Raw genomic sequence first — 9902 nt, forward strand, 5'->3', positions numbered from 1 at the left:
TCATTATTATGCATATAATTATCAACAGGGAGATCTCAACTTTACAAAGCAGGGCCCTCCATTCATGTAAATAGTACTAAAGAATAGAGAAAGAATGCACTAGTGACTGGGACTGCTACCCTTGTTTTCCACAAGTCCATGGAAGAAAACATGAACCCAACTAGGCATAGGATGAGAAGAAGTTAGACACTTAGCTTTGAATATAAGTCCATAGCAGCTGCATCGCAAATCGGTGCTTTAGGGAAATGGGGGGGGAAGGGAGAATGAGAAGCACTGGGATCACGCCACCAACCCCGTGGATGGTCATCCCTTTGACCTGAGCCCAGCTCTGCTGAGCATTTTTACCATAGCCATCCGTACCTCCCGATTCCTCAGACTATAGATAAGGGGGTTGAGTGTGGGCGTGACAAGGCTGTAGAATAGGGAGACCACGTTGTCCTGGTGTGGGCTGTGATAGGCACCCGGCACCATGTACATGAACACAGCAGCGCCATAAAAGAGTCCCACTACTGTGATATGCGAGGAGCAGGTGGTGAAGGCCTTGTTCTTGGCCTCCTCGGAGTGCATGCGTAGAACGGCCCCCAACACGTGACCATAGGAGCTGGCAATGAGGGAAAGGGGAAGGACAAGGATCAGCACCCCGGAGGTGGACAGCGCCAACTCGTAGGCAGAGGTGTCTGCACAGGAGAGCTTCAGCAGGGCTGGCACCTCGCAGAAGAAGTGGTCCACGATGCGGGAGGCACAGTAGGGGAAGTGCAGAGTGATGGAGGTCTGGATGGAGGCGTTGAGCACACCTGCCAGCCAGGAGGAGCCCACCATGAGCAGGCACACCTGATGCCTCATGAGCACAGGATACTGTAGAGGGTGACACACAGCAACGTAGCGGTCATAGGACATGAAGGCCAACAGGATGCCCTCGGCCACGCCCATCAGGGTCAGGAAGAATATCTGAGCTGCACAACCTCTAAAGGAGATGGAACCTTCTCCCTGCAGGAAGTGGGATGCCATCTTGGGGATGGTGACCAGGGGAAAGCCAACATCAAACACAGAGAGCTGACTGAGAAGAAAGTACATGGGTGTGTGAAGACGGGAGTCCATGCGGATCAGGAAGAGCAGAATGGTATTGCCCAGGAGGCCCATGGTAAACACGGCAGCCACCAGGGAGAAGAGTAGCTGACGTGACCCTGAGTGACTGAAGAGACCCACCAGAATGAAGTCAGAGGTCACTGATTGATTCACATCCCCCATGTTTTACACAACGTACTTTTGCTGCAAGAAGGATACCGATGGCAAGAAGCCTGAGTGGGGATGGCAAGTAAGTTTCCACCCACATGCCAATTGCCACCAATCAGTAGTGGCTGCCTGGAGAAGTGTTATGAGGTCATAGCTAGAATCACCAATTGGAAATGCCATAATCAATTAGTGATGTCTGTCCCAGGCATGGGATGGGAGAGCAACAACTTGCACCTCTGAACAAGATGCTTGGCCACATCCTAGTGAAGAGCGACACACTGATTCTTGAGGTCCAAACATTGAAGTCCAAGTCAAAGACAGTAGTTCAGCTCCAGTAGAATGTTTCAATACCTCTCCTTCCAACGGTCCTGGGGCCAAAGCAGAGGTGAGATTCCTAAAAGGCTGGGGAATGAAATAGAGGACAATGAAGCTGAATCAATAAACCAAGGAATAAAATGGAGAAATGCCTAGGTCTGAGGACCTGGATGAGAATATGGAGGAAAGAAAAATCAATGATGAGCCTGCACTGGGTCAAATTGAGAGTATGAATCTACAGAGAGCATGAGCCACAGAGGGTGGCTCCGGGTGACAGCAGATTGGGGAATCAAACAGCCTGGGGTTGGAGGGGTGGAGAGAGAAGTTGTCAGTCAGCTCAGCTATTATTGCTGACTTTGTTGCATTGGATGAAGAGTAGCGACTGTGGGCAGTCTGACTCAATTTCAAGTAAGGCACCAGGCCTAGAAGATTGTCTCTAATAAATATCACCTGGGTGAATGAGGTGCACAAGAAAGATAACCATGGACCAGAGGGAACTACACACTTAAACTGGGAATACTTAATTCTCCTGGCAACCTCCAAGCCTCCAGGCAAACCAAGCTTGCTCTGGAATCCCATGCACCACCCACAACTTCCACAGTGGACAATGTAAGACCAAAAGCATGTCTGTTCCCAACTTCAGGTAGTTAGAGAATCAACAAGACTGGCCACTTAAGGACAAGTGGATTTTATTGAGGGCCTCACTGGAGCTTTTTCCTAAGGCTGCCATCCTCACTCAGAAGTCCTTAAAGGCTGTTTAATTATCCACCATTCTGATTTTTCCCATCACATCCAAGCTCCCAACCTACCATTCAACCATGCATTCAGTAAAATTAGTCATAAGCTAAGCTGGGCATAAGATATTCATAGGGGAATCACCTTAGGCAAGTTCCCTCTACCTGAACCCCACATTCCCCATAAGGATACTGATGACAAACAAGGAGATAAATGGACAAGATCTTTGTGATGGATGGAAAGTACAGTGAGGGAAATGAATAGGACGTTCTTTCGGAAAAGACTGCGAACACGGCAGGGAATAGTCACAGAAGCCTCTTGGGACAGATGCCCTCAGTATCTGAAGAGCTGCTGTGAGAGGGATGCTGTGTAGGGGAGCCAACTGCTTCCTGTTACTGGGAGGTGAATGTTAGTGAAGCCGTCTGGGGCTTTCACCCTAACAAAGAACTTTCTAACAGTGAAATCCAACGAAAAACGGAATGGGATGCCTCATTGGCAGCATTTTCCAAAGTCAGTGATGTCAGGATGTAAGGTCATCGTCCTATGGTTATAGAAATTAGAGTTTGGGAGGGAAAGTGAGCATTGATCAAATCATTTCAGAGTAGTCTAATCAACAACATAATGGAGACACATGTATTGGGCTATATGTACCCAGGGGATGAAATTCTGCCTGGGGTGAGGTCAGAGAAGACTTCACAGAGGAGACACTGGAGCTGGGTTTTGAAGATCAGGTAGGAGTTTTACAGGTTTTACAGGGATCCAGAAGAAGGAAAGTTGTTCCAGGCAGAAGAAATAGAGCACATGAGATTAGTGCTTAGGAGTGTGTACCCAAGGATCAGATTAAAATAGCTTGAATCCCAGCTCAACTAATGTGTAGCAGCATGATCTTGGATATCTACTTAACCTCAGTTTCTTCATCCATAAAATGGGTGGCAGTAATCTATGTCAAAGCATAGTTGTAAAGATTAAAGGATCACTGTTCAAAAAATAAAATAAAGGATGACTGTTCAGAGCTTAGTGCCTGATATGTGACAAGTGTTTGATAAATGTATATAAACGTGATATAATTTATATAAATATAATTATACATAATATCTATAAATTGTATGATTGTTATAGAATTATCACTAATTCTCTAGAGAGGAAATTCATTAGAGATTGCTAGCTGATGCATACTTAGCACAAGGCCAGGCACATAAAACCTTCTCAGTGTTTGCTTGTTGTTATTGTTATTCAACATTGTGGCCCTTCCTGTGGTCTGACCCTGTCCCGCTATGTCATCCTCCTTAGTGCTTCTCTGTGATGCCCTCATCCTGTGTAGAAACCCACACACCCCTTCTCTGGCCTCTAAGATCCCTAAGCAGAGTCTTTAAAACTCCACTCAACCCCAGGTCCATTGACCTACCACAGGGATTTTCCACTGTGGCGTTATTTGGGGACAGATAATTTTTTGTTGTGGGAAACAGTCCTGTGCTTTGTATGAAGTTTAGCAGCATCCCTGGATCTCAACCCACAAGATGCCAGGGACACCCGCACCACTACTTCTTATCATGAAAACCAAAACTGGCTCCAGATGTCCCCAGTGAGGCAGAATCACCCCTCATTGAGAACCTCTGGCTTAGAGACAAGAAGGTTATAACCCGCACATTTTACTCAATTCATCTTCCAGATGTTTATTCTTAAATTGGATTAAGCTCAGACCCAGCATAAATCCTGGGAATATCTTACTATTTCCATGACTCCATACAGAAAAAAAATTAATTCTTGTAATTTTCTGCCATCTTATAGCCAATCAACCCCACCCCCCCAAACGCCAAGCATCCCAGACAGTGAAATTGCTTTTACTACAGGCTCCTATCAAGGGCTCTTTAAGTGTCCAAATAAACCTGATCGTACTCCATCCATGCACATAGACTCACCCAAAAAGAAGCTGACATGAATTAAGGACTGAGTGTGTTGCAAGCACCTGGCTAAGTATTTTACATGCTTACACTTTAATCTTCAAGTCCTGGAGATGGATGGTAGAGATGTTTGCAAAGCAATATGAATATACTTAATACTGTGAATAGTACACTTAAAATGGTTAAAACTGTAAATTTGTTACATCTATTTGATCACAATTTGAACCCTGCCTGTAGGCATTGTTGTTTATCTGCATTTTTTTAAATTTTTATTTATTTCTAGGAGAGAGAGAGAGACAGCGTGAGCAGGGGAGGGTCAGAGAGAGAGGGAGTCACAGACTGAAACAGGCTCCAGGCTCCGAGCTGGCAGCCAGCACAGAGCCCGACGCGGGGCTCGAACCCACGAACCGCGAGATCATGACCCAAGCGAAAGTCGGACGCTTAACCGACTAAGCCACCCAGGCACCCCAATCTGCATTTTTTATAAGGAGTCATATATAGGCTCAGAGAAGTGTAGTGACTTGCCCAGCACCACCTGGCAAAGAAGTAACAGCTGAGATTTGAACAAAATAGGAATCTGATTCCAAAGTCCCTGTTTTCCCCTTTGCATACAGCGCACTCCCCCAAACACTGTAGTGGACATTTGAGAATTTGTTACACATATTTACGTACTCAGTCCTGCGTGCTCCCAAATTAGCCTTTCCTTCCAGGGCGCCAGGTGTTCCCCCTGTTACGCAAACGATTCCTGGGTTTTTGGAATCTCTAACCAGCAGGAATCCCGGTGGCTGGAGATTCTGGTTTGTGATCCCGTTGGATCCTAAGCTTTTGACGAGCTCTTTCCCCTCAAGACCTCTTTTAGAGGGGCTCCTGGGTGGCTCAGTCAGTTAAGCAGCCAACTTCGGCTCAGGACATGATCTCATGGTTTATGGGTTCAAGCCCCGCGTCGGGCTCTGTGCTGACAGCTCAGAGCCTGGAGCCTGTTTTGGATTCTGTGTCTCCCTCTCTCTCTGACCCTCCCCTGCTCATGCTGTCTTTCTCTCTCTCTCTCTCTCTCTCTCTCTCAGAAATAAATAAAAAACATTAAAAAATTTAATTTTGGAAAAAGAAATAAATAAAAAACATTAAAGAATTTAGGCTTATCTCTGACCCTCCCCTGCTCATGCTGTCTCTCTCTCTCTCAGAAATAAATAAAAAACATTAAATTTTTTTCTTTTTTAATTAAAAAAAATTTAATTTTGGAAAAAGAAATAAATAAAAAACATTAAGAAAAAATTTCATTTGGAAAAAGAATGTCACATCCACCCAACCTCTGCTCTGCAGGTGAGACGGGCAGAGGTGGAGAGAGTGAGCCACAGCGCCCTCAAACCTGGGCTGCAGCATCTGGGACTCCTAAATCCGTACTTTTCTTCTGGGTTGAAGAGAAGCCCTTTTGGCAAGTTTCCAAGATGCTACGTTACCACTTCCTTTCCCCACTGTCCTCAGTAATGCCAAAATGTGGGTCTGGGGGTCCCTTTGCTGACACCAAGAGACCAAGGAAAAGACACCGGCATCATTCGCCTTTCTGTTGCCCATACAACTTTCACATCTCTCCCCTGTGACCAGACGTGATCTGGGCCCTTGCTAACCTAGCCACTCAAAGGACGATTTGCAGGACAGTCATTCACATGGTCTCTTTAGCCTCACATTTGGTCATGCCAGCTCCGGGATCCACCACAGAGCTCCCTCGATAAATAGTCGTCGAGTGTATCCATTCTGTGAGGGAAGGGGTATGCTGTTGAAACTAAGGTTATTGATACATGGGCTGAGGAAGGGGGCATGACTTACTGAAAGTCGCACAGCTGCTGAGAGGGCAGGCCAGGATCTGGAACCAGTGCATCCCTGGAGGTGGTTTCGTTCTCGCAGTCGATGCTCATCTCTTGTGTCCAGGAGGCAGGAGCTGAGAGCTCCTTTGGGGAGGATCACTGCTGTGGAAGGGCCGGTGCTCAGGAGGGAAGTGAAGGGGCCCCCAACCTGTGCCAGAAGAGTTGCCCTGGCACCACCCCCATGACCAAGGTCAGGGGCCCATGTCTGACTGCTTCCAAAAGCTTTTATGGAAAGTCAACACGAGATGGTCTTCAACATGGATTGAACATCCCCACGGATGACCTTCTGCCGTCTAGAGGCATTCTTGGGTTCATAGCCATGAAGACAGACAAGGAAAGAATAAACATTCAGTATAACAACTTCCTGCAGGTTGCCAAATGTCTAAGAGGGGGACAAGAACTCATCCTTCCATTCAATACCCATCAGCCCAACATCTCTACAGGAAACATTATCAGTTCTTCAGACCCATCCTGCCACTAATGTCTAATCTCTAAATCATGTCTGGACCTTCAATATCCCCACAAGCCTGGGCTCCAAGTTCTCACCCCCACCCACCAGGGTCTGCATGTGGCATGAAGGACCTTTCTCAATACCCCACGAGCATGTCAACACGTCTCGTTCTAGGATAGCCCCTGATAAAACCTCCCTGGCTTCCAGCATCAACCACTGCTGCCTGTGTGTGCAGAGATAGGTGTCATCATCTGGGGAATAGATGTCGTCATCTGGGGATGGGGGCCTCAGGGAGGCTTGTTGCATCAGAAACCCCTCTGCATCTCCCTATCTGTGAGAGAGGAAATTAGTTGCATGGGAGCCTAGAGCCCTTGATATTTTGTCCCTGCAGACTGTGGAAAAAACACTTACTCAACTCTCAACTACAGGAAGGATGGGCAGCACTAATGTGGATAAACAAATGTGACAGATTAAATCGTTTGGATCTAACCAGGAGGAGGAGATGAGGGAATTCATTGCTGCAAATGGATCCCATGCTTGGAAAAAAAATTTTTTTTCACATACAGGAGGTTTCTTATGAGTTAAATAACAAGGCAGCTGTGGTGGTAAAATACCCAGGATGCCTCCTCCAATGTCTAGGGGCCTCCAAGACCCAGGAGATGCAATGGTCCAAAGACAGATGGTTCAAGTGCCTGCGAGCTTACCGTGTATCCACAGCTGAGCCAAGAGAAAAGGCAGAGCCCAGAGAGCCAGACAGGGATGCCCAGGGCAGGGAGCCACAGACAAGCCTCCCAAGACAAAGTGAGTGACCAGGAGTGTTGCTCAAACCAAAGCTGAGTCAGAAAGATGGAAACAAGGTGGAATCAGGTTGGAAGCAGGAATAAGTGACCTTGGTTAAGGACTTGATATAGAGTGGGCAACTAGCAGCAAATTCCTTGTGCCATGACACCATACTCTACACCCAAGTCCAAGGCAGGCATGAATAATTGACCTCAGGGCTTTCTACCTCTGAGCCTAGATGAGCTTCTCAGCTCAGCAGAGTACAGCCAGCCCTTACAAGTTGGATTTGACATTCACCATGAAATCTTTCCAAGCAGATTCTAGACCAGTACCCAAAGCAGTTGTGACGGTCTGCATGGAGATAAGGAGCAGGCACCAGAAAGTTATTCAACACAGTGCTTCCTTAATTGGGAAGATCTTCCTCTAGAAGAAATGTCAGTTGAACTGAATCTTAGTTATATGGTTCATTTACAGTCTGTTTCAAGGTCCTTTTCTCCTCAAGGGCCACTACCAGTTCATGGACTACACTTTGAGTAACATGGCCGTAGACCATGACCTTGACAGCAAGGCTCCTGCTATCACTCATTTCTGTGTTACTGGTACCCATAGCACATGGACACGTGGATGTTTGTTGAACAGGAAGGGCTGGAACAGACAGGATTTTGGAAAGAGAAATAAAGATATGGAGTGGGGAGGGAGTGGGTCTTGAATCCTCAATGCCTGCATGTTGAACTGCATTAAGGATAGATGGATGAGAAATGGAAGGAAGGAAGGAAGGAAGGAAGGAAGGAAGGAAGGAAGGAAGGAAGGAAGGAAGGAAGGAGCTATGCTTAAAGTAACTTGCCCTTTTATGTGGACAAGCCATCATCACCTTTGGTCTTCAGAGAAGATAAGCCTAAATTTATGGAAATTGCTAGAAAATAATAACAGCAAGTCTTTTCTAGGTTTTTTTAACTTTTTACTTGAAAAATTTTAATCCTACAGAAAAGTGGAAAGAACATCCATATACCTTTCACCAATTATTCTCTCTTTATATGCACATAAACACTTTTATTGGGATGAAATTCACATCCACATAAAACTAATAATTTTAAAGAGTACAATTCAGTGGAACTTAGTACCTTCACAGTGTTGTTCCTTGATCCATCATCTTGATCTAGTTCCAAAACATTTTCACCCTCCCAAGGAGAGTCCATGCTCATGAAACACTCCCATTAACGTCAGACTGCTGTCTTTATCCACAGATTTTTACCTATTCCAGATATTTCATATTAATAGAATCATACAGTCTGTGACCTTTTGTGTCTGAATCCTTTTGCTCAGCATAATACTTTTGAGGCCCATCCATGTTGTGGCATTGTTATAGGCTGAATCATATCTCCTTAAAATTCGTATGTTGAAATTCTAACCTCCCCCCCACCAGGATATCAGAACATGATTATCTTTAGAGATAAGGTCTTTAAATGAGTAATTAAGTTGAAATGAGATCATTAGGGCGGGCTCTAATCCAATAAGATCATCTGGGGCTTTTTTTTTTTTTAACTGTTGAATTTATTTCTGAGAGAGAGAGAGAGACACTGTGAACAGGGGAGGGTCAGAGAGAGAGACACAGAATCCGAAACAGGCTCCAGGCTCTGAGCTAGCTGTCAGCAGAGAGCCCGATGCAGGGCTCGAACCCACGAACTGTGAGATTATGACTTGAGCTGAAGTTGGACACTTAACCGACTGAACCACCCAGGCGCCCCTCATCTGGGTCTTTATACCAGAGGAGATTAGCTGTAACATCAGCTAGATGGCAGAATGGGAAGCCTCAGACTTCCTTTCCCACATGGACACACCGATTCGCATGGATCAAGTCCCTTTGTGAAAAATTCAGACACTACTTGAGGGGCTCCCGCACCCTCTCAAGCCAACAGGCGAGTACTTGGCACCTTTGCACCAAAATCTCTCCGCCACCACAGCACCACACAATCAGGAGTAAGCCTCCCCAGCCCACCCTCTTATCCCCGAGGAGGGAAGGAAAGGACTTGGGCTGTAAATCCAAAATTCTAATATTTTGCAGGGCTGCCTGAGGGACTGGTTTCTGTCATGCCTGAGTCTGAGCGCTGGTGGGAAGGTGCCTCAGATGGGGAGCCACTGAGAGAGAACACAGGTGAGGATTTGGACAAGTATGCTCTCACCGGCCACAGACCTTTACCTACCTCAGCACCCAGCAGGTGGAGCACGCAACCCAAATCCTAGCTCCCTGTGCAGGGAAAGAATTGGAGCATTCACCCAGCATTCGGGGTAGCTACCCAAAGAACTGGCTTCTGTGAGAGACGCTTTTCTGGGCATCTCCCAGTCCAAAATAACAAAACACAAACACTTCTAACAACAACAACAATAGATCTACCATTAAGGAAGCTCCAAGGAAATACCCCACCCAGATCACCTTAAATAGAAAAACAAAGTAAATGAGAGTAACTCATGTGCACAGAGCTTGCCAACACCTTTTTACCCAATTAACCAAACAGTATCAAGAGACGAGACCACAACAGTCAGACTGAAACTGAAAGCACTTGGGAGGAAACGGACTGAGGGAGGAAATCAAAAAGAAACCCTGAGTAACATTAGAGCTGTAATTGG

The 9902-nt window shown here is 46.1% G+C and overlaps 1 protein-coding gene across 1 annotated transcript; it reads right to left on the minus strand.

Moving 5' to 3' along the window:
- Positions 1-303: 303 nt before the first annotated feature.
- LOC120244833 (olfactory receptor 2Z1) lies at positions 304-1248 on the minus strand. Its single transcript, XM_039251576.1, has one exon. It carries the CDS (start codon positions 1246-1248, stop codon positions 304-306), a length of 945 nt encoding a protein of 314 aa, XP_039107507.1.
- Between the last annotated feature and the right edge of the window lie 8654 nt (positions 1249-9902).

This window comes from Hyaena hyaena, unplaced genomic scaffold (genome assembly GCF_003009895.1).
Source record: "Hyaena hyaena isolate Hyena2069 unplaced genomic scaffold, ASM300989v1 scaffold_396, whole genome shotgun sequence".
Classification (NCBI taxonomy): Eukaryota; Metazoa; Chordata; class Mammalia; order Carnivora; family Hyaenidae; genus Hyaena; species Hyaena hyaena.